This window comes from Oncorhynchus gorbuscha, linkage group LG03, assembly GCF_021184085.1.
Source record: "Oncorhynchus gorbuscha isolate QuinsamMale2020 ecotype Even-year linkage group LG03, OgorEven_v1.0, whole genome shotgun sequence".
Classification (NCBI taxonomy): Eukaryota; Metazoa; Chordata; class Actinopteri; order Salmoniformes; family Salmonidae; genus Oncorhynchus; species Oncorhynchus gorbuscha.
This window is the reverse complement of record NC_060175.1, coordinates 228,993-256,503: the sequence shown is the minus strand read 5'-3', so window position 1 is coordinate 256,503 and position 27,511 is coordinate 228,993. Positions and strand designations below refer to the sequence as shown.

Here is a 27,511-nt window from a genome sequence, read left to right as displayed (position 1 = left end):
CCCATTACTAAGGTCACCAACACATCTATTGGTCTCGGGGTGTTTCCAAGGGTATGGAAAACAGCCATAATAACAGCCATCTGTAAATCTGGCGACCCTGCTGACGTGAGTAACTACTGGCCCATTAGTATACTACCTGTGGTGTCAAAGGTTGTTGAAAAGTGTGCAGCAACTGATTACCCACCTCAACAACAGCTACTTCACATTACACTCCATGCAGTTTGGCTTCAGAGCGAAACACTCCACAGAAATGGCCAACTGCTTTCTTCTGGAAAATGTGAAGTCCAAGATGGACAAAGGGGGCGTTGTTGGGGCTGTGTTTCTGGACCTAAGGAAGGCTTTTGATACTGTTAACTATGAGATTCTCATCACAAAATTGTCCAAGTTCAACTTTTCCCCCCAATGCCTTGAGATGAATGAAATCATACCTTGAAGGCATGTGTCAGAGTGAGCAATGAGCTGTCGCCCACTCTTAGCTATGATGTGGGCGTGCCCCAAGGGTCAATACTGGGGCCCCTCCTGTTCAGCCTGTACATTAATGATCAGACCCAGTACAGACAGAAGGCAGAAGTTCAAATGTATGCAGATGATACAGTGATATGTGCATGCAAAGAACAAGCTGCACAAGAACTCACTTCTGTAATGGTCCAGGTTACAAAGTGGCTCAGTGACTCGTTTGCATCTCAATGTGAAAAAAACTGTTTGCATGTTCTTCACAAAGAGGGCAACAGATGCTACTATGTGTCAGGGGAGAAGCTCCAAGTGGTTTCTGATTTTATTAAGTACCTTGGCATCATACTTGATTCCAACCTCTCTTTTAAAAAGCATGTGAAAAATTCAAATAACCAAATTCAACCTAGCTAATTTCCAATTTATACAAAATTGTTTGACTACAGAGGTAGCAAACTCTACTTCAAATCTATGATACTCCCCCACTTAACATACTGCTTGACCAGTTGGGCCCAAGCTTGCTGTACAACATTACAACCTATTCAGTCTGTCTACAAACAGGCTCTCAAAGTGTTTGATAGATAGCCCAATAGCCATCATCACTGTTACATCCTCAGAAAGCATGAGCTCCTGAGTTGGGAAAATCTTGTGCAATACACCGACGCATGTCTCGTACTCAAGATCCTTAATGGCCTGGCTCCCCCTCCACTCAGTATTTTTGTTAAACAGAAAACCCAAAACATTTGGCAGCAGATCCACAAGGTCTGCCATGAGAGGTGACTGTATAGTTCCCCTAAGGAAAAGCACCTTTAGTAAATCCGTTTTCTCTGTGAGAGCTTCCCATGTCTGGAATACACTGCCATCAGACACACATAACGGCACCACATATCACACCTTCACTAAATGTATCAAGACATGGCTAAAGGTCAATCAGATTTGTGAACATAATCCCTAGCTGTGTGTTGCCGCTTTCCATGTTGTCTGTAGCTTGTGAGGTGTGGAAACACTTCGTTGCTTTTATGAATTTTGTCTTGCTGCTTTTTGTTCTGTTGCTCTGTCTGTATGCTATGTCTTACATGTCCTATGTTGCTCTGTGTGTGCTCACTGCTCAATGATTGTCTATATTGTAATTGTTTTTAATAACCTGCCCAGGGACTGTGGTTGAAAATTAGCCGGCTGGCTAAAACCGTCACTTTCACTGAAACGTTGATTAATGTGCACTGTCCCTGTAAAAATTTAATAAACTCAAACTTTGAGGACAATACAGTGCCCCAGACACGGCCCGCTACCAACACCTGCAGAGACTAGTCAAGGACCATATCACCTCCACCCTACCTGACACCCTAGACCCACTTCAATTTGCTTACCGCCCCAATAGGTCCACAGAAGACGCAGTCGCAATCACACTGTCCTAACCCATCTGGACAAGAGGAATACCTATGTAAGAATGCTGTTCATCGACTACAGCTCAGCTTTGCATCCTGCAAAAGGTACAGGGATTGGACTGCTGAGGACTGGGGTAAAGTCATTTTCTCTAATGAATCCCCTTTCCGATTGTATGGGGCGTCGGACAAAAGCTTGTCCGGAGAAGACAAGGTGAGCGCTACCATCAGTCCTGTGTCATGTCAACAGTAAAGCATCCTGAGGGTGTGGGCTCACTCACAATTTTGGTACCAAAGAATGGTACCAACACATCCTCCGAGAGCAACTTCTCCCAACCATCCAGGAACAGTTTGCTGATTAACAATGCCTTTTCCAGCATGATGGAGTACCTTGCCATAAGTCCAAAGTGATAACTAAGTGGCGCGGGGAACAAAACATTGATATTTTGGGTCCATGGCCAGAAAACTCCCCAGACCTTAATCCCATTGAGAACTTGTGGTCAATCCTCAAGAGGCGGGTGGACAAACAAACAAAAAAGTAGAATCTCAATTCAATGGCTCAGACACAAGAGGCATGTGGCAGGGTCTACAGTCAATCACGGACTACAAGAAGAAACCCAGCCCAGTCACGGACCAGGATGTCTTGCTCCCAGGCAGACTAAATAACTTTTTTGCCCGCTTCGAGGACAATACAGTGCCACTGACACGGCCTGCAACGAAAACATGCGGTCTCTCCTTCACTGCAGCCGAGGTGAGTAAGACATTTAAACGTGTTAACCCTCGCAAGGCTGCAGGCCCAGACGGCATCCCCAGCCGCGCCCTCAGAGCATGCGCAGACCAGCTGGCCGGTGTGTTTACGGACATATTCAATCAATCCCTATACCAGTCTGCTGTTCCCACATGCTTCAAGAGGGCCACCATTGTTCCTGTTCCCAAGAAAGCTAAGGTAACTGAGCTAAACGATTACCGCCCCGTAGCACTCACTTCCGTCATCATGAAGTGCTTTGAGAGATTAGTCAAGGACCATGGTGAGTGTAGGCAACAACATCTCCTCCCCGCTGATCCTCAACACTGGGGCCCCACAAGGGTGTGTTCTGAGCCCTCTCCTGTACTCCCTGTTCACCCACGACTGCGTGGCCACGCACGCCTCCAACTCAATCATCAAGTTTGCGGACGACACAATAGTGGTAGGCTTGATTACCAACAACAACGAGACGGCCTACAGGGAGGAGGTGAGGGCCCTCGGAGTGTGGTGTCAGGAAAATAACCTCACACTCAACGTCAACAAAACTAAGGAGATGATTGTGGACTTCAGGAAACAGCAGAGGGAACACCTCCCTATCCACATTGATGGAACAGTAGTGGAGAGGGTAGCAAGTTAAGTTCCTAGGCATACACATCACAGACAAACTGAATTGGTCCACTCACACAGACAGCATCGTAAAGAAGGCGCAGCAGCGCCTCTTCAACCTCAGGAGGCTGAAGAAATTCGGCTTGTCACCAAAAGCACTCACAAACTTCTACAGATGCACAATCGAGAGCATCCTGGCGGGCTGTATCACCGCCTGGTACGGCAACTGCTCCGCCCTCAACCGTAAGGCTCTCCAGAGGGTAGTGAGGTCTGCACAACGCATCACCGGGGGCAAACTACCTGCCCTCCAGGACACCTACACCACCCGATGTTACAGGAAGGCCATAAAGATCATCAAGGACAACAACCACCCGAGCCACTGCCTGTTCACCCCGCTATCATCCAGAAGGCGAGGTCAGTACAGGTGCATCAAAGCTGGGACCGAGAGACTGAAAAACAGCTTCTATCTCAAGGCCATCAGACTGTTAAACAGCCACCACTAACATTGAGTGGCTGCTGCCAACACACCGACACAACTCCAGCCACTTTAATAATGGGAATTGATGGGAAATGTAAATATATCACTAGCCACTTTAAACAATACTACCTTATATAATGTTACTTACCCTACATTATTAATCTCATATGCATACGTATATACTGTACTCTATATCATCGACTGCATCCTTATGTAATACATGTATCACTAGCCACTTTAACTATGCCACTTTGTTTACATACTCATCTCATATGTATATACTGTACTCGATACCATCTACTGTATGCTGCTCTGTACCATCACTCATTCATATATCCTTATGTACATATTCTTTATCCCCTTACACTGTGTATAAGACAGTAGTTTTGGAATTGTTAGTTCGATTACTTGTTGGTTATTACTGCATTGTCGGAACTAGAAGCACAAGCATTTCGCTACACTCGCATTAACATCTGCTAACCATGTGTATGTGACAAATAAAATTTGATTTGATTTATATATTCTTAATTCCTTTACTTAGATTTGTGTGTATTAGGTATTTGTTGTGAAATTGTTAGATATTACTTGTTCGATACTGCTGCACTGTCAGGAACTAGAAGCACAAGTATTTTGCAACACGCAAATCGTGCTAAACACGTGTCAAAGAAATGTTGATTTATAAGGTGAACCTCAAATCAAATTTGATTGGTAACATACATAGTTAGCAGATGTTAATTTAAGTGTAGCAAAATGCTTGTGCTTCTAATTCCGACAGTGCAGTAATATCTAACCTAACAATTTCACAACAACTACCTTATACACACAAGTGTAAAGGAATGAATAAGAATGGCCGAACGGCATATTCTGTAGCGGTATTTATTAAGAGAGGGGTAAAGAAAGATAGGTATTAACCCTGCCGAAAGGAAAAGAGTAGAATAGAGAGAGTACCACTACCAGACCCACACACATCAGCAGAAGAGACTGCCTAGAGCAGAGGTGGGCAAACTTTTTGACTCGCGGGCCACAATGGGTTCTAAAATTTGACAGAGGGGCCGGGCCAGGAGCATTTGGAGGGAGTGTTTGGGCCGGATATACTAAAGCATTAAATGTAGTGTGTGCAAACCTCATAGCACAGTAAGAACACTACAACCCAATTTATTAACTGTCTTTCAAATGTGAAAAATAGCCCTTATCAGTTAATAAATTTGTCTCAAGGAATATGCAAGATATGGCATTTACATACTATTTCGCAGATACTGGGAGGAGGAAATGTAAATAGATTAAAATAACATACGCACTGTGATTTATCAAGATTGCGTCTGTTTTTAATAAGTTTCAATCGAAGGTGCAAAGTTAAAGAAATCAACATTTATTGAAAAATTGAATCACTTTCAACATTCAAAACATATTATTACACAACGAAATACTCAAGCTCAATAATATCTACTTGTGTTAAACTCCGCAAAATCATGGATGGATTGTCCTGACCGCGCGCTCTACAAACTCGCCACGGACGCCCTCGCCTTCACGCGCAAACAGTACACGTGTATCGTTGCCAAGCACACAGACATAGGCTGTATTAAATATCCTACCTGCAGCTGAAAATTTTAATTTAAATTAAGAGCGATGTGCGGCGTGTTAATTAAGCTACTGTACCGCTGCTGTGCGTAAATGCGCATTGCTCTTAATTAAAAGACGCACTTCCAAACTTTCCATATGCATTTTTTCATAACACAGCAGAAAAACTCACCATTTCAGTGGGAACAGTGTTGTTGGTCTCCCTTTTTTGCCAGTGCATCAAAGTCTGGAGTTAGTTTTGTTGTGGCAATTCTCAGGACAGATCTGAGGTGTTGGTCAGTTAACTTGGATCTGTGATGGGCTTTGTTGATTTTCATGACGCTAAACGTCTGCTCACACACGTAGGTCGAGTTTGGAAACGCGGCCAAACAACACCAGCATCTTCTGCGCCGTCCTCCGGAGGTTTGGAAACGCGGTCTCGTAGGTCGAGCCAAACAACACCAGCATCTTCTGCGCCGTCCTCCGGAGGTTTGGAAACGCGGTCTCGTTTCCTCACCAACCTCTGAGCAGTAGCCGCCCGTTCTTGTGTTGACTGCTTGCTAGCATAGTTTGCATGCTTCGTGGCAAAGTGACGGCTGATATTGTACTCTTTGAAAACCGCAACAGCTTCTTGGCATATCAGACATACAGCCGTTGATCGGACTTCAGTGAAGAAGTATTTTGTTGTCCACTCCTTATTAAACACTCGGCATTCGCTGTCCACTTTCCTTCTCTTTGGTCCGCTCATTTTCACAGAAGGGCTTAATGGTGACGTGAAACTAAGTGAAAATTAAAGTGAAATAAAGAGAAATACGCGCCACTCCAACAACGGTCAATGTGTTTTGAGTGCGCCATCTATTGGGGAAACGTGGGCATTGCAGGGAAAGGGGAAAAAAGGAGGTTTTTACTATAATTTGGACAAGTTCGGCGGGCCGGATTAAAAAGCCTAACGGGCTGTATGTAGCCCGCGGGCCGTAGTTTGCCCATGTCTGGCCTAGAGTGTAGCCTGTTTACCAGATAGCCAGTGGAGAGAAAAAAGAATACACACCATATAAAACCCACATCACAGCACAGGGGTAACCCAAACAAGAATACCTCATACAATAATACTAATACTAATAATGGCAGAGCAATTCAACAGCATCTTCATACAAGAACGAACCCAGTCATCAACATAGGATTTGCAATAATCTGTATTATTTTCTAGTGGGTGAGTGCAGAGGGTATGAATGTGGGGGGTGTTCATCGACACAACAAAGGCCTTAAAAATGTCCACAGTCTTCTCGGCCACATATCATTAGTACACCCCACCTCAATACAGATCACATAATATACAGCTTGCAAGTAACCTACTAAAATGTCCATCCAAATACTTCTGGCAGGGAAATAATAGTCCAGCTCTAATGAACTTCAATGGGCAGTGCATTTAACAAATAGAGAGTCTGTTGCAGGGTAAAGCACTGGAATGAGAGCGAAGAGAAAAAGATCAATCTTAGCTGTGGTCTTCAGGCCTGCCGGTGTCTGACTGTCCGATGGTTTGTTGGTTTGTTTGTTAAAGCTTCGCAACAATGTTGCTACTAATCCATGCGATACATAACGGGCACGGTCCCAAACAAAAACAACCACGATCTAAAGCGATCACACCAATGATTGAGTTAAATACTTTATAAACTACAAACGCTGAAAACAAACAAAACTTCTGCAGCACAGCACACACAATCAAACTGTCGCGCCACCCAAGAGCTCCTCCCCAAACAGCTGAACAAGCTCTCTTTATTTCCTCCTTCCTTACTGCTCATGCGCTCTTAAAGTGGCAGCGCACGGTGAAGGCTCCGAGCAGATTTCGCCACAAGTTGATAGTAAGCTGATACTAAGCTGATAGGTCAGGTAAGGGTGGTAGTTGATACTTAGCTGATAGGTCAGGTAAGGGTGGTAGTTGATACTTAGCTGATAGGTCAGGTAAGGGTGGTAGTTGATACTAATCTGATAGGTCAGGTAAGGGTGGTAGTTGATACTTAGCTGATAGGTCAGGTAAGGGTAGTAGTTGATACTAATCTGATAGGTAAGGTAAGGGTGGTAGTTGATACTTAGCTGATAGGTCAGGTAAGGGTGGTAGTTGATACTTAGCTGATAGGTCAGGTAAGGGTGGTAGTTGATACTAATCTGATAGGTCAGGTAAGGGTGGTAGTTGATACTTAGCTGATAGGTCAGGTAAGGGTGGTAGTTGATACTAATCTGATAGGTCAGGTAAGGGTGGTAGTTGATACTTAGCTGATAGGTCAGGTAAGGGTGGTAGTTGATACTTAGCTGATAGGTCAGGTAAGGGTGGTAGTTGATACTAATCTGATAGGTAAGGTAAGGGTGGTAGTTGATACTTAGCTGATAGGTCAGGTAAGGGTGGTAGTTGATACTTAGCTGATAGGTCAGGTAAGGGTGGTAGTTGATACTAATCTGATAGGTAAGGTAAGGGTGGTAGTTGATACTTAGCTGATAGGTCAGGTAAGGGTGGTAGTTGATACTAATCTGATAGGTAAGGTAAGGGTGGTAGTTGATACTTAGCTGATAGGTCAGGTAAGGGTGGTAGTTGATGTGGTCCTTCTGTAGCTCAGTTGGTAGAGCATGGCGCTTGTAACGCCAGGGTAGTGGGTTCGATCCCCGGGACCACCCATACGTAGAATGTATGCACACATGACTATAAGTCGCTTTGGATAAAAGCGTCTGCTAAATGGCATATATTATAGTTGATACTAAGACGATAGGTCAGGTAAGGGTGGTAGTTGATACTAAGCTGATAGGGTACGTAAACATTATATAAAGTGGCATTGTTTAAAGTGGCTAGTGGTACATTTATTACATCACATTTTTTATTATTAAAGTGGCTAGAGATTTGAGTCAGTATGTTGGCAGCAGCCACTCAATGTTAGTGGTGGTTGTTTGATACTAAGCTGATAGGGTACGTAAACATTATATAAAGTGGCATTGTTTAAAGTGGCTAGTTTTCAGTCTCTCGGTCCCAGCTTTGATGCACCTGTACTGACCTCGCCTTCTGGATGATAGCGGGGTGAACAGGCAGTGGCTCAGGTGGTTGATGTCCTTGATGATCTTTATGGCCCCCCTGTGACATCGGGTGGTGTAAGTGTCCTGGAGGGCAGGTAGTTTGCCCCCGGTGATGCGTTGTGCAGACCTCACTACCCTCTGGAGAGCCTTACGGTTGTGGGCGGAGCAGTTGTCGTACCAGGCAGTGATACAGCCCGACAGGATGCTCTTGATTGTGTATCTGTAAAAGGTTTGCGAGTGTTTTTGGGGACAAGCCAAATTTCTTCAGCCTCCTGATGTAGAAGAGGCGCTGTTGTGCCTTCTTCACAACGCTGTCTGTGTGGGTGGACCAATTCAGTTTGTCCGTGATGTGTACGCCGAGGAACTTAAAACTTTACACCTTCTCCGCTACTGTCCCGTCGATGTGGATGGGGGCCCTCACCTCCTCCCTGTAGGCCGTCTCGTCTTTGTTGGTAATCAAGCCTACCACTGTAGTGTCGTCTGCAAACTTGATTGAGTTGGAGGTGTGCATGGCCACGCAGTCATGGGTGAACAGGGAGTACAGGAAGGGGCTGAGCACGCACCCTTGTGGGACCCCAGTGTTGAGGATCAGTGAAGTGGAGCTGTTGTTTCCTACCTTCACCACTTGGGGGCGGCCCGTCAGGAAATCCAGGACCCAATTGTACAGGGCGGGATTGAGCTTAATGAGCTTGGAGGGTACTATGGTGTTGAATGCTGTGTTATAGTCAATGAAAAGCATTCTTACATAGGTATTGCTCGTCCAGAAGGAATAGGGCAGTGTGCAGGCAATTGCATCGTCTCTGGACCCATCAAAGTGGGTCTAGGGTGATAGGTAAGGTGGAGGTGATATGATTCTTGACTAGTCTCTCAAAGCACTTCATGATGACAGAAGTGAGTGCTACTTTTACATTCTTGGGAACAGGCACAATAGTGGCCATCTTGAAGCAGGTGGGGACAGCAGACTGGGATAAGGAGATATTGAAAATGTCTGTAAACACACCAGCCAGCTGGTCTGGGCATGTTCTGAGGACGCGGCTAGAGATTCCGTCTGGGCCGGCAGCCTTGTGAGGGTTAACACATTTAAATGTCTTACGTCGGCCACAGAGAAGGAGAGCCCACAGTTCTTGGTAGCTGGCCGCGTCGGTGGCGCAGTTAAAAGAAAAATCAGCAGTTTCCAGCTACAACAGTCATTTACAAGATTAACAATGTCTACACTGTATTTCTCATCAATTTGATGGACAAAACATTTGCTTTTCTTTCCAAAGCAAGGACATTTCTAAGTGACCCCAAACTTTTGAAAGGTATTGTGAATATTACACAACACATACACACACACACACACACACACACACACACACACACACACATACATACATACATACATACATACATAAATGAATTGGCAAGGGCACTAGAGCAGTCTACAATAAATGAATTATTAACTCACTGAGGTCAGTCCCGTACTTCACCCCAGGCTTGGGCACCCACCCCCTGCTGCGGAAGTAATGGTAGGCCATGTATGACGTCTCAAAGTGGGGCTGAACCGAACGGAACATCTCCCACAGCTGGAGCACCGACAATGGCTCCTGAAGAGTAAGTCAGAATAAACAAGACTTGCACTAAACAAACATGCACCATAACAGCAAAGGCTTTAGTTAATAAGACATATATGTTTATAAGACTGTAGCTTCTTACCTCATTGTAGTAAACTGAAAGGCATCCTAATGCATAGACCAAGAAGAAAGCCTGAAAGAAGAAAATAATGTTCAAAAGATCAGAAAAATACTGGGCAGTCTTAGAGGGATGAGCCTACTCCGAATGTCTAAAATGGTATCTATCCCATAGATCAGTGGTCACCAACCAGTCAATCGTGATCGACTGGTCTATCTCCAAGCCTTTCCTAGTAGATCGCCAAACACTACTGCAAAAAGCCCAATGATAAAGCCTTGCATTCCTATTTTGTTTAGCTCTGTCTGGTAGCGGTAGATGCACTTGATTCAGCTGGCCTGCGCACAGGGTAGTCAAAGTGTTCCAATTTTGAACCATTTCATGTGTCTGAAGGTACAAACTCCGCCTACCGGGCCTGGAGAGCAATTCCAGTGTACTTATAGGCCTACCGCTAGCCTATCAAATCGCTCAGATCACCTGCAGCTTCCACGATCCCACAGCGAAGTTGATAGTCAACTACAGCTCCTGATGTAATGGAGGTAATTGGTAACTTAAAGATATCAGCAACAGGTCATGATGAGATTGGTGACTGGTGAAATCAGTGTCTTCCTCGATTACTGAGCCTCTAACCTACAATGCATTGGAAAGTATTCAGACCCCTTCCTTTTCTCCACATTTTGTTATGTTGCAGCCTTATCCTAAAATGGATGAAATATATATTATACTACACACAATACCCCATAATGACAAAGCAAAAACAGGTTTTTAGAAATGTTTGCAAATGTATTAACAAAAAACATAAATATCTTATTTATATAAGTATATGGACCCTTTACTATGAGCCTCAAAATTCCGCTCAGGTGCATCCTGTTTCCATGGACCATCCTTGAGATGTTTCTACAACTTGATTGGAGTCTAGCTGTGGTAAATTCAACTTATTGGACATGATTTGGAAAGGCACACACACACACACCTGTCTATATAAGGTCCCACAGTTGACTGTGCATGTCAGAGAAAAACCAAGCCATGAAGTCAAAGGAATTGTCCGTAAAGCTCCGAGATAGAATTGTGTCGAGACTCATACAAAATACATTTGCAAAACTAGTCACCTCTAATTACCTGGCTCCACCTGCGTCTTGTTTAAGAAACCCAATATCTTGGTCCTTCTGTAGCTCAGTTGGTAGAGCATGGCGCTTGTAACGCCAGGGTAGTGGGTTCGATTCCCGGGACCACCCATACGTAGAATGTATGCACACATGACTGTAAGTCGCTGCTAAATAGCATATATTATTATTATTAGATTATTATTATATTATATATTATCTTGTCTATTTATGACAATGTACGCCAATTATGTATTTTCACCTACAGTACCAGTCAAAAGATTGGACATCTACTCATTCAAGGGTTTTTCTTTATTTTGACTTTTTTCGACATTGTTGAATTATTGTGAATACATGAAATAACGCATATAGAATCATGTAGAAACCAAAAAAAGTGTTAAATCTAAAATGAATGAGATTCTTCAAAGTAGCCTTGGCCTTGATAACAGCTTTGCCCACTCTTGACATTCTCTCCACCAGCTTCATGAGGTAGTCACCTGGAATGCATTTAAATTAACAGATGTACCGTGTTAAAAGTTAATCTGTGATGGCCTCCCGAGTGGTGCAGTGGTCTAAGGCACTGCATGGCAGTGCTAGCTGTGCCACTACAGATTCTGAGTTCGAGTCCAGGCTCTGTCGCAGCCGGCCGCGTCCGGGAGACACATGGGGCAGTGCACAATTGGCCCAGCGTCGTCCGTGTTAGCGGAGGGTTTGGCCAGCAGGGATATCCTTGTCCCACAACGCACTAGAAAGACCAATTCAGAATTAGTGTAAGGTGTCAGGAGAGCAATTAGGGCAGGGAGGGTACAGGAGAGAGCTTAGGGCAGGTAGGGTACAGGCCGGTGCTGATGGTGGACGATAACATCCAGCAACAGTCAACAAAGCTATTTGAAAGTTTAATGCTTAAAATCAGCAAATCAAATGGTTTGGGGACAGACTTCGTGGAGACAATCGAACACTGAAGGTGATCCTTGGTAAATATTGCCACTCACCCACCTTTGGAAGATCTGCCTTGCCGAAAAAGGTTATAACCAGAAAGGTTCATATCAGTATTCACAGCACTCTTCCTTAACCAAGTCTCAGTAATGACCAACATATCTGTGAACCCACACTTTCAATTGTTCCATTTTAGGTAATAAGCTTCTAGTGTAAATGTGAAGAAAACCCAATTGATTGGACATGATTTGGAAAGGCACATCTCTATATATAAGTTCCCACAGTTGACAAAGCATATCAGAGCAAAAACCAAGCCATAAGGTCAAAGGAATTGTCCGTAGAGCTCCAAGATGGATTTGCGTCGAGGCACAGATCTGGGTAAGGGTACCAAAAAATGTCTGCAGCATTGAAGGTCCCCAAGAACACAATGGCCTCCATCATTCTTAAATGGAAGAAGTTTTGAACCACCAAGACTCTTCCTAGAGCTGGCTGCCCAGCCAAACTGAGCAACCGGTGGAGAAGGGCCTTGGTCAGGGAGGTGACCAAGAACCCGATGGTCACTCTGATAGAGCTCCAGAGTTCCTCTGTGGAGATGGGAGAATCTTCCAGAAGGACAATCATCTCTGCAGCACTCCACCAATCAGGCCTTCATGGTAAAAGTGGCTAGACGGAAGCCACTCCTCGGTAAAAAGGCACACCCGAATCGGGCACACCCGATTGAACATCTCTGGAAAGACCTGAAAATAGCTGTGCAGCAACGCTCCCCATACAATCTTATAGAGCTTGAGAGGATCTGCAGAGAAGAATTGGAGAAACTCCCCAAATACAGGTGTCCAGTTTGTAGCGTCATACCCAAGAAGACTCGATGCTGTAATCGCTGCCAAAGGTGCATCAACAAAGTACTGAGTAAAGGGTAGAGGTCGACCGATTATGATTTTCAAATACCGATTATACCGATTATTGGAGGACCAGAAAAAAGCCGATACCAATTAATCGGACGATTCATTAAATGTATTTATTTGTAATAATGACAATTACAACAATACTGAATGAACACTTATTTTAACTTAATATAATACATCAATAAAATCAATTTAGCCTCAAATAAATAATGAAACATGTTCAATTTGGTTTAAATCATGCAAAAACAAAGTGTTGGAGAAGAAAGTAAAAGTGCAATATGTGCCATGTAAGAAAGCTAACGTTTAAGTTCCTTGCTCAGAACATGAGAACATATGAAAGCTGGTGGTTCCTTTTAACATGAGTCTTCAATATTCCCAGGTAAGAAGTTTTAAGTTGTAGTTATTATAGAAATTATAGGACTATTTCTCTCTATATGATTTGTATTTCATATACCTTTAACTATTGGATGTTCTTATAGACACTTTACTATTGCCAGTGTAACAGTAAAGCTTCCGTCCCTCACCTCACCCCTACCTGGGCTCGAACCAGAAACACATCGACAACAGCCACCCTCGAAGCAGCGTTACCCATCGCTCCACAAAATCCACGAGGAAGGGGAACAACTACTCCAAGTCTCAGAGCGAGTGACGTTTGAAACGCGCACCTCGCGAACTAGTTAGCCATTTCACATCGGTTACACCAGCCTAATCTTGGGAGTTGATAGGCTTGAAGTCATAAACGGTGCAATTACTTGAAGCACAGCGAAGAGCTGCTGTCAAACTCACAAAAGTGCTGTTCGAATAAATCCTTACGAGCATGCTGGTGCCTACCACCGCTCAGTCAGACTGCTCTATCAAATCACAGACTTAGTTATAACATAATAACCCCCTGAAATACGAGCCTTAGGCCATTAATATGATAAAATCCGGAGACTATCATTTCAAAAACAAAAAGTTAATTCTTTCAGTGAAATACGGAATCGTTCTATATTTTAGCTAACGGGTGGCATCCATACGTCTAAATATTCCTGTTACATTGCACAACCTTCAATGTTATGTCATAATTACGTAAAATTCTGGCAAATTAGGCGGCCCAAACTGTTGCATATACACTGACTCTGCGTGCAATTAGCGCAGGAGAAGTGTCAATTTCACCTGGTTAATATTGCCTGCTAACCTGGATTTCCTTTAGCTAAATATACAGGTTTAAAAATATATACTTCTGTGTATTGATTTTAAGAAAGGCATTGATGGTTATGGTTAGGTACAATCGTGCAACGATTGTGCTTTTTTCGCAAATGCGCTTTTGTTAAATCATCCCCCGTTTGGCGAAGTTGGCTGTCTTTGTTAGGAAGAAATAGTCTTCACACAGTTCGCATCGAGCCAGGTTAGCAGGCAATATTAACTAAATATAAAAATATATACTTGTCTATTGATTTTAAGAAAGGCATTGATGTTTATGGTTAGGTACACATTGGAGCAACGACAGTCCTTTTTCGCAAATACGCACCGCATCGATTATATGCAACGCAGGACACGCTAGATAAACTAGTAATATCATCAACCATGTGTAGTTAACTAGTGATTATGATTGATGGATTGTTTTTTATAAGATAAGGTTAATGCTAGCTAGCAACTTAACTTGGCTTACTGCATTCGCGTAACAGGCAGGCTCCTCGTGGAGTGCAATGTAAAGCAGGTGGTTAGAGCGTTGGACTAGTTAACCGTAAGGTTGCAAGATTGAATCCCCGAGCTGACAAGGTAAAAATCTGTCGTTCTGCACCTGAACAAGGCAGTTAACCCACTGTTCCTAAGCAGTCATTGAAAATAAGAATGTGTTCTTAACTGACTTGCCTAGTTAAAAAAAAGGTTAAATAAAGGTGTAAAAAAAACGCCCAAATTGGTGTCCAAAAATACAGATTTCCGATTGTTATGACAACTTGAAATCGGCCCTAATTAATCTGCCATTCAGATGAATCGGTCGACCTAAAGGGTCTAGATTATTCTTGGGTAAATGCGATACTTCTGTTTATTTTTTATAAATTTGCTAACATTTCTAATAATCTGTTTTTGCTTTGTCATTATGGTGTATTATGCGTAGATTGATGAGGGGAATAAACAATTGAATACATTTTAGAACAAGGCTGTAACGTAACAAAATGTGGAAAAAGTCAAGGGGCCTGAATACTTTCCGAATGCACTGTATACCTGACTTGCTGAAATATAATTTTTAAATGGTTGGTGAAGAACAACATTGGCAGGGCAATTCAAGCACAGCCAAAATGCATTGATAATGTATTGGGTCTATAGCCTATGGCACAAACCTCATTGCTACAGTACTTTCTAATAGGTTACTGTTGCATAGGCTTACGATTTTTTAAAGACATTTAAAAAAGTTTGAGCAGTAGATCTCGGCCTGCATTTTGACTCAGAAAGTGATCTTGGCTCAGAAAAGGTTGCTTTACAACACCCTAGATAATGGCACTCTAGTGCACTAGGGGCACAGTATTGGTGGTGGTAGTGGAGGTGTCATCAGGACAGGGGAGGTTGTGGGGACAAGGGAGGGTGGTGGGGACAAGGGAGGGTTGTGAGGACAAGGGAGGGTTGTGAGGACAAGGGACAGGGAGGGTTGTGGGGACGGCGGTGAGTTGAGTACCTCAGCCTCACTTCAGAATACTAACAGCTCTGTGAGGTCAAACAATCAACTCCAATACCTCTCTACCTCATCAGACCTCACACCAGCAGACCTGATCAGACCTCACCAGCAGACCTCACACCAGCAGACCTGACCAGACCTCACACCAGCAGACCTGAGCAGACCTCACACCAGCAGACCTGACCAGACCTCACACCAGCAGACCTGACCAGACCTCACACCAGCAGACCTGATCAGACCTCACACCAGCAGACCTGATCAGACCTCACACCAGCAGACCTGACCAGACCTCACACCAGCAGACCTGACCAGACCTCACACCAGCAGACCTGACCAGACCTCACACCAGCAGACCTGACCAGACCTGACCAGACCTCACACCAGCAGACCTGACCAGACCTCACACCAGCAGACCTGACCAGACCTCACCAGCAGACCTCATCAGACCTCACACCAGCAGGCCTCATCAGACCTCACACCAGCAGGCCTCATCAGACCTCACACCAGCAGGCCTCATCAGACCTCACACCAGCAGACCTGACCAGACCTCACACCAGCAGACCTGACCAGACCTCACACCAGCAGACCTGACCAGACCTCACACCAGCAGACCTGACCAGACCTCACACCAGCAGACCTGACCAGACCTCACACCAGCAGACCTGACCAGACCTCACACCAGCAGACCTGACCAGACCTCACCAGCAGACCTCATCAGACCTCACACCAGCAGGCCTCATCAGACCTCACACCAGCAGGCCTCATCAGACCTCACACCAGCAGGCCTCATCAGACCTCACACCAGCAGGCCTCATCAGACCTCACACCAGCAGACCTGACCAGACCTCACACCAGCAGACCTGACCAGACCTCACACCAGCAGACCTGACCAGACCTCACACCAGCAGACCTGACCAGACCTCACACCAGCAGACCTGACCAGACCTCACACCAGCAGACCTGACCAGACCTCACACCAGCAGACCTGACCAGACCTCACACCAGCAGACCTGACCAGACCTCACACCAGCAGACCTGACCAGACCTCACACCAGCAGACCTGACCAGACCTCACACCAGCAGACCTGACCAGACCTCACCAGCAGACCTCATCAGACCTCACACCAGCAGGCCTCATCAGACCTCACACCAGCAGACCTCATCAGACCTCACACCAGCAGGCCTCATCAGACCTCACACCAGCAGACCTCAGCAGACCTCACACCAGCAGACCTCAGCAGACCTCACACCAGCAGACCTCATCAGACCTCACACCAGCAGACCTCATCAGACCTCACACCAGCAGACCTCATCAGACCTCACACCAGCAGACCTCATCAGACCTCACACCAGCAGACCTCATTAGACCTCACACCAGCAGAGCTCACCAGACCTCACACCAGCAGACCTCACCAGACCTCACACTAGCAGACCTCACCAGACCTCACACCAGCAGACCTCATCAGACCTCACACCAGCAGACCTCACACCAGCAGACCTCATCAGACCTCACACCAGCAGACCTCATCAGACCTCACAACAGCAGACCTCACACCAGCAGACCTGATCAGACCTCACACCAGCAGATCTCATCAGACCTCACACCAGCAGACCTGACCAGACCTCACACCAGCAGACCTGACCAGACCTCACACCAGCAGACCTCATCAGACCTCACACCAGCAGACCTGACCAGACCTCACACCAGCAGACCTGACCAGACCTCACACCAGCAGACCTCATCAGACCTCACACCAGCAGACCTGACCAGACCTCACACCAGCAGACCTCATCAGACCTCACACCAGCAGACCTGACCAGACCTCACACCAGCAGACCTGACCAGACCTCACACCAGCAGACCTGACCAGACCTCACACCAGCAGACCTGAGCAGACCTCACACCAGCAGACCTGACCTCACACCAGCAGACCTGACCTCACACCAGCAGACCTGACCAGACCTCACACCAGCAGACCTGACCAGACCTCACACCAGCAGACCTGACCAGACCTCACACCAGCAGACCTGACCAGACCTCACACCAGCAGACCTGACCAGACCTCACACCAGCAGACCTGACCAGACCTCACACCAGCAGACCTCAGCAGACCTCACACCAGCAGACCTCAGCAGACCTCAGACCTCAGACACCAGCAGACCTGACCAGACCTCACACCAGCAGACCTGACCAGACCTCACACCAGCAGACCTGACCAGACCTCACACCAGCAGAACTGACCAGACCTCACACCAGCAGAACTGACCAGACCTCACACCAGCAGACCTGATCAGACCTCACCAGCAGACCTCACACCAGCAGACCTGACCAGACCTCACACCAGCAGACCTGACCAGACCTCACACCAGCAGACCTGACCAGACCTCACACCAGCAGACCTGACCAGACCTCACACCAGCAGACCTGACCAGACCTCACACCAGCAGAACTGACCAGACCTCACACCAGCAGAACTGACCAGACCTCACACCAGCAGACCTGATCAGACCTCACCAGCAGACCTCACACCAGCAGACCTGACCAGACCTCACACCAGCAGACCTGACCAGACCTCACACCAGCAGACCTGACCAGACCTCACACCAGCAGAACTGACCAGACCTCACACCAGCAGACCTGATCAGACCTCACCAGCAGACCTCACACCAGCAGAACTGATCAGACCTCACACCAGCAGAACTGATCAGACCTCACACCAGCAGACCTGACCAGACCTCACACCAGCAGACCTGACCAGACCTCACACCAGCAGACCTGACCAGACCTCACACCAGCAGACCTGATCAGACCTCACCAGCAGACCTCACACCAGCAGACCTGACCAGACCTCACACCAGCAGACCTCACACCAGCAGACCTGACCAGACCTCACACCAGCAGACCTCACACCAGCAGACCTGACCAGACCTCACCAGCAGACCTGATCAGACCTCACCAGCAGAACTGATCAGACCTCACACCAGCAGACCTGACCAGACCTCACACCAGCAGACCTGACCAGACCTCACACCAGCAGACCTCAGCAGACCTCACACCAGCAGACCTCAGCAGACCTCACACCAGCAGACCTCAGCAGACCTCACACCAGCAGACCTCAGCAGACCTCACACCAGCAGACCTCAGCAGACCGCAGACCTCAGCAGACCTCACACCAGCAGACCTCAGCAGACCTCACACCAGCAGACCTCAGCAGACCTCACACCAGCAGACCTCAGCAGATCTCACACCAGCAGACCTCATCAGACCTCACACCAGCAGACCTCATGAGACCTCACACCAGCAGACCTCATCAGACCTCACACCAGCAGACCTCATCAGACCTCACACCAGCAGACCTCATCAGACCTCACACCAGCAGACCTCATCAGACCTCACACCAGCAGACCTCATCAGACCTCACACCAGCAGACCTCATCAGACCTCACACCAGCAGACCTCATCAGACCTCACACCAGCAGACCTCACCAGACCTCACACCAGCAGACCTCACCAGACCTCACACCAGCAGACCTCACCAGACCTCACACCAGCAGACCTCACCAGACCTCACACCAGCAGACCTCACCAGACCTCACACCAGCAGACCTCATCAGACCTCACACCAGCAGACCTCATCAGACCTCACACCAGCAGACCTCATCAGACCTCACACCAGCAGACCTCATCAGACGTCACACCAGCAGACCTCATCAGACCTCACACCAGCAGACCTCATCAGACCTCACACCAGCAGACCTCAGACCTCACACCAGCAGACCTCATCAGACCTCACACCAGCAGACCTCATCAGACCTCACACCAGCAGACCTCATCAGACCTCACACCAGCAGACCTCATCAGACCTCACACCAGCAGACCTCATCAGACCTCACACCAGCAGACCTCACACCAGCAGACCTCACACCAGCAGACCTCACACCAGCAGACCTCACACCAGCAGACCTCACACCAGCAGACCTCATCAGACCTCACACCAGCAGACCTCATCAGACCTCACACCAGCAGACCTCATCAGACCTCACACCAGCAGACCTCATCAGACCTCACAACAGCAGACCTCATCAGACCTCACAACAGCAGACCTGGTCAGACCTCACACCAGCAGACCTGGTCAGACCTCACACCAGCAGACCTGATCAGACCTCACACCAGCAGACCTGGTCAGACCTCACACCAGCAGCCCTGGTCAGACCTCACACCAGCAGCCCTGGTCAGACCTCACACCAGCAGCCCTGGTCAGACCTCACACCAGTAGACCTGGTCAGACCTCACACCAGCAGACCTGGTCAGTCCTCACACCAGCAGACCTGGTCAGAACTCACACCAGCAGACCTGGTCAGAACTCACACCAGCAGACCTGATCAGACCTCACACCAGCAGACCTCACACCAGCAGACCTGGTCAGAACTCACACCAGCAGACCTGATCAGACCTCACACCAGCAGACCTGACCAGACCTCACACCAGCAGACCTCACCAGACCTCACACCAGCAGACCTCACCAGACCTCACACCAGCAGACCTCATCAGACCTCACACCAGCAGACCTCATCAGACCTCACACCAGCAGACCTCATCAGACCTCACACCAGCAGACCTCATCAGACCTCACACCAGCAGACCTCATCAGACCTCACACCAGCAGACCTCATCAGACCTCACACCAGCAGACCTCATCAGACCTCACACCAGCAGACCTCATCAGACCTCACACCAGCAGACCTCATCAGACCTCACACCAGCAGACCTCATCAGACCTCACACCAGCAGACCTCATCAGACCTCACACCAGCAGACCTCATCAGACCTCACACCAGCAGACCTCATCAGACCTCACACCAGCAGACCTCATCAGACCTCACACCAGCAGACCTCACACCAGCAGACCTCACACCAGCAGACCTCACACCAGCAGACCTCACACCAGCAGACCTCACACCAGCAGACCTCACACCAGCAGACCTCATCAGACCTCACACCAGCAGACCTCATCAGACCTCACACCAGCAGACCTCATCAGACCTCACACCAGCAGACCTCATCAGACCTCACACCAGCAGACCTCATCAGAACTCACACCAGCAGACCTCATCAGACCTCACAACAGCAGACCTCATCAGACCTCACACCAGCAGACCTGGTCAGACCTCACACCAGCAGACCTGGTCAGACCTCACACCAGCAGACCTCACACCAGCAGTCCTGATCAGAACTCACACCAGCAGACCTGATCAGAACTCACACCAGCAGACCTGACCAGACCTCACACCAGCAGACCTGACCAGACCTCACACCAGCAGACCTCACACCAGCAGACCTCACACCAGCAGTCCTGATCAGACCTCACACCAGCAGACCTGACCAGACCTCACACCAGCAGACCTGACCAGACCTCACACCAGCAGACCTGACCAGACCTCACACCAGCAGACCTGACCAGACCTCACACCAGCAGACCTGGTCAGACCTCACACCAGCAGACCTGGTCAGAACTCACACCAGCAGACCTGATCAGACCTCACACCAGCAGACCTGACCAGACCTCACACCAGCAGACCTGACCAGACCTCACACCAGCAGACCTGACCAGACCTCACACCAGCAGACCTGGTCAGAACTCACACCAGCAGACCTGGTCAGAACTCACACCAGCAGACCTGATCAGACCTCACACCACCAGACCTCACACCAGCAGACCTGGTCAGAACTCACACCAGCAGACCTGATCAGACCTCACACCAGCAGACCTGATCAGACCTCACACCAGCAGACCTCACACCAGCAGACCTCACACCAGCAGACCTGACCAGACCTCACACCAGCAGACCTGATCAGACCTCACACCAGCAGACCTGATCAGACCTCACACCAGCAGACCTGATCAGACCTCACACCAGCAGACCTGATCAGACCTCACACCAGCAGACCTCACACCAGCAGCTCATCAGAAAAAAGAAAACCATGTATTGTGCTGGAGTTGAGCTTTTGATTATTCCAGAGTCATGAGGACTGAGTGTCCAAGCACTGACACAAACACGTTTCATAATAAACATAATATGCCATTTAGCAGACGCTTTTATTCAAAGCGACTTACAGTCATGTGTGCATACATTCTACGTATGGGTGGTCCCGGGAATCGAACCCACTACCCTGGCGTTACAAGTGCCATGCTCTACCAACTGAGCTACAGATGGACCACCATCTGTTTCATTAACACAACTCCTCATCATCATCATCATCAGATCCAGCTGTGACAATACAATCCTCATGAACATGTTATTGATTGCCTCTATCAAAGCCAAACTATGGTTCAGAACAGAGTAGAATACAGAGAAGAGCAGAGTGGATGGTGTCTTACCTCCTCCAGAGTCAGTTGAAGGTACTCTAGCAGTCTGAAGGGGTTGACTCTACACACTCTCCTCGCTGTCATCCCTGGCCCTGCTCTGCCCTGCTGGAGCACACAGAACCACAAAACATCAGTTAGAAACATGATCCCAGGGTGGTCTATGTAAGATCCCAGGGCCTCCGACATGTCGCAGTGTTGAGGCTTCACTACTGCCTGGCGTTTGATCCCAGGCTGTGTCACAGCCCGACCGGACCGGGAGTCCCATTGGACGGCCCACAATTGGCCCAGCATCGCACCAGGTTTGGCCAGGGGGGGGGGTGGCTTTCCTTGACCCCTCGCACTCCAGCGACTCCTTGTTGCGGGCCGGGTGCTTATTAGCTGACCTCAGTCATCATTTGAACAGTGTTTCCTCCGACACCTTGGTGCGGCTGGCTTCTGGGTTAAGTGAGCGGGAGTTAAGAAGCGTAGCTTGGCGGGTAATGTTTCAGAGGACGCATGACTTGACCTTCGCCTCTCCGGAGCCCGGTGGAGAGTTGCAGCGATGAGACAGAATTGTAACTACCAATTAGATATCACGAAATTGTGGAGAAAAAGGGGGTAAAAAAAACACGAAACGACGAATAATAATTACATATATCTAAGATCCCAAAACACATCAGTAACATTATTATTATATTACATGTTAATAAGAACACTGTTAGCAAGATCTGACACAGTAGGCCTACGCTACACAGAACACAAGGTTCTAGTTTATACAGACCATCACAATGAATAACGAGTCAGACCAGGGTTATTCCTGACCACAAGACCTGACCAGGACAAACTCCTGATTACGACTAGGGCTCAGAGGTTTTCCTGGTTGGGCCACCTGGTCAGGAACAACTTGTGAGAAAATGTGTTAAATGATTTGACCTGATAATCACACTGTACCTTGACAACACTATTCTCCTCTTCCATCACCAGTACATACTCATACCCACGGTCTGCCCCCTGTCGGCCTGCCTCTGTCTGTCTGTCTCTCTGCAGGGTGAGGGTCTCCAGCACGCTGTCCTCCAGGCGACAGCCACAGTCAACCAGCCAGTCATCATGCCTGGGGCACCGGACCGTAGACAGGGCCGCTGGGTCTATCTGCTGTGACTCCTGGGGGTACAGCTCAGACAGTGGGTCGAACCCTCCGTCTACTTGACTCCTAGGCCTCTTAGCCTGGGGACACTGACTGTCCTGCTCCCCCTGATCCTCTGGGCTCCAGGAGGCTGATGCCTGGCCCTGCTGTCCCACTGTCCCTGCCTGCTCTGAGGCCATGTCTTGGGGGTTACCTGCCCCTGACCCTGTTTCCTCACTCCTGTGAGGGCTGGCTGGGCAGTCATCATTCCCATTTTCCTCTCTGAGCCCTGGCTCCATTGGCTGACAAAGTCTCTGCAGTATCTGATTGACAACCTCTTCTTCCAATCCTTGAGCTAGGAGTACGTCCTGTGCCCAGCTCAAATGCTTCTGGTACCTGGGAGAGGGGAGACAGGTAGACTCATGCGGTGTAACTCATAGACGGAAATACACTACATTATCAAAAGTAAGTGGACACCTGCTCGTCAAACATCTCATTCCAAAATCATGGGCATTAATATGGAGATGATTCCCCTTTACTGCTGTAACAGCCTCCACTCTTCTGGGAAGGCTTTCCACTAGATGTTGGAACATTGTTGCAGGGACTTGGTTCCATTCAGCCCCAAGAGCATTAGTGAGGTTGGGCACTGATGTTGAGGCGATTAGGCCTGGCTCGCAGTCGGCGTTCCTATTCATCCCAAAGCTGTTCGATGGGGTTTAGGTCAGGGCTCTGTGCAGGCCAGTCCTCTGTGCAGGCCAGTCAAGTTCTTCCACACAGATCTTGACCAACTATTTCTGTATGGACTTCGCTTTGTGCACGGGGGCATTGTCATGCTGAAACAGGAAAGGGCTTCCCAAAAATTGGAAGCACAGGATCGTCTAGCATGTCATTGTATGCTGTAGAGTTAAGATTTCCCTTCAATGGAACTAAGGGGCCTATCCCTAGCCATGATAAACAGCCCCAGACCATTATTCCTCCTCCACCAAACTTTACAGTTGGCACTATGCATTCGGGCAGGTAGTGTTCTCCTGGCATCCGCCAAACCCAGATTTATCCATTGGACTGCCAGATGGTGAAGCGTGATTCATCACTCCAGAGAACGTGTTTCCACTGCTCCAGAGTTCAATGGTGGTGAGCTTTACACCACTCCAGCCGACGCTTGGCATTGCGCATGGTGATCTTAGGTTTGTGTGATGCTGCTCGGCCATGGAAACCCATTTCATGAAGCTCCCAACAAACAGTTCTTGCTTCCAGAAGCAGTTTAGAACTCAGTAGTGAGTGTTGCAACCGAGGACAGGCGATTTTTACGCACTTTAGCACTCCGAGGTGCGCTTGTGTGGCCTACCACTTCTCGGCTGAGCCGTTGTTACTCCTAGACGTTTCCACTTCACAATAACAGCACTTACAGTGAAAGGGGCAGTTCTAGCAGGGCAGAAATTTGACAAACTGACTTGTTGGAAAGGTGGCATCCTATGACTGTGCCACGTTGAAAGTCACTGAGCTCTTCAGTACGGACCAGTCATCAACGGATGTGGCTGAAATAGCAGAGTCCACAAATTCGAAGGGGTGTCCACATACTTTTGTATATACAGTTGAAGTAGGAAGTTTATATACACTTAGGTTGGAGTCATTAAAACTAATTTTTCAACCGCTCTACACATTTCTTGTCATCTATAGTTTTGCCAAGTCGGATAGGACATCTACTTTGTGCATGACAAGTAATCGGTCCAACAATTGTTAACAGACAGATTATTTCACTTACAATTCCAGTGGGTCAGAAGTTTACATACACTAAGTTTACTGTGCCTTTAAACAGCTTAGAAAATTATGTCATGGCTTTAGAAGCTTCCGATAGACTTATTGACATCATTTGAGTCAATTGGAGGTGTACCTGTGGATGTATTTCAAGGCCTACCTTCAAACTCAGTGCCTCTTTGCTTGATATCATGGGAAATCAGCCAATAACTCAGAAAAATAATTGTAGACCTCCACAAGTCTGGTTCATCCTTGGGAGCAATTTCCAAATGCCTGAAGGTACCACATTCATCTGTACAAACAATAGTACGCAAGTATAAACACCATGGGACCATGCAGCCATCATTCCGCTCAGGAAGGAGACGTGTTCTGTCTCCTAGAGATGAACGTACTTTGGTGCAAAAAGTGCAAATCAATCCCAGAACAACAGCAAAGGACATTGTGAAGATGCTGGAGGAAACAGGTACAAAAGTATCTTTATCCACAGTAAAACGAGTACTATATCGACATAACCTGAATGGCCACTCAGCAAGGAAGAAGCCACTGCTCCAAAACCGCCATGAAAAAGCCAGACTACAGTTTGCAACTGCACATGGGCACAAAGATCGTACTTTTCGGAGAAATGTCCTCTGGTCCGATGAAACAAAAATAGAACTGTTTGGCCATAATGACCATCGTTATGTTTGGAGGAAAAAGGGGGAGGCTTGCAATCTGAAGAAAATGAAAATGTGGTAGGCTTGCATGCCAAAGAACACCATCCTAACCGTGAAGAACGGGGTGGCAGCATCATGTTGTGGGGGTGCTTTGCTGCAGGAGGGACTGGTGCACTTCACAAAATAGATGGCATCATGAGGTAGGAAAATTATGTGGATATTTTGAAGCAACATCTCAAGACATCAGTCAGGATGTTAAAGCTTGGACACAAATGTTTCTTCCAAATGGACAATGACCTCAAGCATTCTTCCAAACTTGTGGCAAAATGGCTTAAGGACAACAAAGTCAAGGTATTGGAGTGGCCATCACAGAGCCCTGACCTCAATCCCATAGATAATTTTTAGGCAGAACTGAAAGTGTGTGCGAGCAAAGAGGCCTACAAACCTGATTCAGTTACACCAGCGGTCAGGAGGAATGGGCCAAAATTCACCCAACTTATTGTGGGAAGCTTGCGGAAGGCTACATGACATGTTTGACCCAAGTTAAAAAATTTAAAGGCAATGCTACCAAATACTAATTGAGTGTATGTAAACTTCTGACCCACTGGGAATGTGATGAAAGTAATAAAAGCTGAAATAAATCACTCTACTATTATTCTGACATTTCACATTCTTAAAATAAAGTGGTGATCCTAACTGACCTAAGACCGGGAATTTTTACGAGGATTAAATGTCAGGAATTGTGAAAAACTGAGTTTAAATGTATTTGGCTAAGGTGTATGTAAACTTCCGACTTCAACTGTATAGTGTATCATAAGATGAATCCACGAAGTTGCTGTGTGTGAGTGTCTGATAAATGACTCAAATGTAGAGCGAGGAGAGGAGTGAGATCTGCAAGGCCATGATGCTGGAACTAAAACACAGATCAGGTCAGACTGAGGGTTTACACTGATAGTTTAGTTTGTTAAATAACATGCTGCTGTTTCCTGCCATGCTTCCTCTGGTCAACTCTTTCAACTCAAAACATTTCTCATGTATCAGAATGTGGACTCTCGTTCTATTCTGATCTATTCCATTGTACTGTATATTCATTCCACTGTACTCTGTCATAACATACACCTGTCAGCAATGGGTGTGGCTGAAATAGAAGAATCCACTAATTTAAAGTGGTATACACATACTGCTGTATATATAGTGTACCTTCAGAACATTCAGATGAGAGCTACTACTGTTTGTGTCGACTGCTGTAAACATCCAGTCCTGCTCTATCAACAGCTACTTACTTGAACAGGGAAATGACAGGTAGAACTCTCTCACCAAACTCTACAGAGACAGAGAGAGGACACGTTAAGATGGGCCAGTTCTACAACACTGTTGACCAATCCAATAATAGACATGCATGGAGAGAATGAACAGTTGAATACTCACTTTCCCATTGGTGTGAGATACTGTGATCTGGTCTGCTTCTTGATAAGATGCCTTTACCAAAGTAACCCTTGATAAAAACATGACAAAGTCTAAAAGAGCAGCTCCATAATCTTGGAACAGAATAGAACAGAACTATTTTACTATGGCTAGTTACAGAAGTAGTGAGGGACTAGTAACGTTAGCTAGTTTCATCATACTAAAGTTAGTAGGCTCCTCTCAACAGTGAATGTTTATTGAATATTTAGCTAAACAACTGTGTTTATCAACAGAGCCTGCTGGCTGCTACACACCTTGCCGTAGAGAGCTTGTATGTGTTCAGGGTCCCTGACAACGACATGCTGGTTGACCATATCTGCTCTGTAGATTAGGGTCTGCTGCAGACTCGCACCCACCGCAGCAAGAGGGACAGGAAACGGGGCGTCGTACGCCTCAAACACTCTTGGCCGCCGTTTGGGTGCCTGGAACACCGCATCCGTCATGGCGTTAAGTATGGACGTATCTGACAACACATATGTTATTTGCTTCTCCTCTTGTATGGATGCGCTACAATACTAGAACAAGCGGCAACGTGAACATACGCTATTCAATGAGTGTTTCACGAATCCCTTCCGTTGGAACGCGCTGGTACATTACACTTAGTTCCTCGCCACACTGAGTGTAATAAA

The 27,511-nt window shown here is 47.2% G+C and overlaps 1 protein-coding gene across 2 annotated transcripts in view; it reads right to left on the bottom strand.

The window, feature by feature from the left end:
• The window catches only part of tsen2 (TSEN2 tRNA splicing endonuclease subunit), a 41,538-nt gene extending 14,065 nt beyond the window's left edge, over positions 1 to 27,473 (bottom strand). The window contains exons 1-7 of one of the 2 annotated variants that reach the window (XM_046338131.1): positions 27,137 to 27,473; positions 26,847 to 26,913; positions 26,702 to 26,741; positions 22,839 to 23,406; positions 21,921 to 22,013; positions 9,971 to 10,021; positions 9,723 to 9,861 (exon numbers count right to left, since the gene is read on the bottom strand). In XM_046338131.1, the coding sequence (XP_046194087.1) occupies positions 9,723 to 9,861; positions 9,971 to 10,021; positions 21,921 to 22,013; positions 22,839 to 23,406; positions 26,702 to 26,741; positions 26,847 to 26,913; positions 27,137 to 27,325 (1,147 nt within the window). In that variant the 5' untranslated portion in view covers positions 27,326 to 27,473. The remainder of the gene's footprint in view (positions 1 to 9,722; positions 9,862 to 9,970; positions 10,022 to 21,920; positions 22,014 to 22,838; positions 23,407 to 26,701; positions 26,742 to 26,846; positions 26,914 to 27,136) is intronic. The other variant, XM_046338132.1, reaches the window with a different exon arrangement.
• Between the last annotated feature and the right edge of the window lie 38 nt (positions 27,474 to 27,511).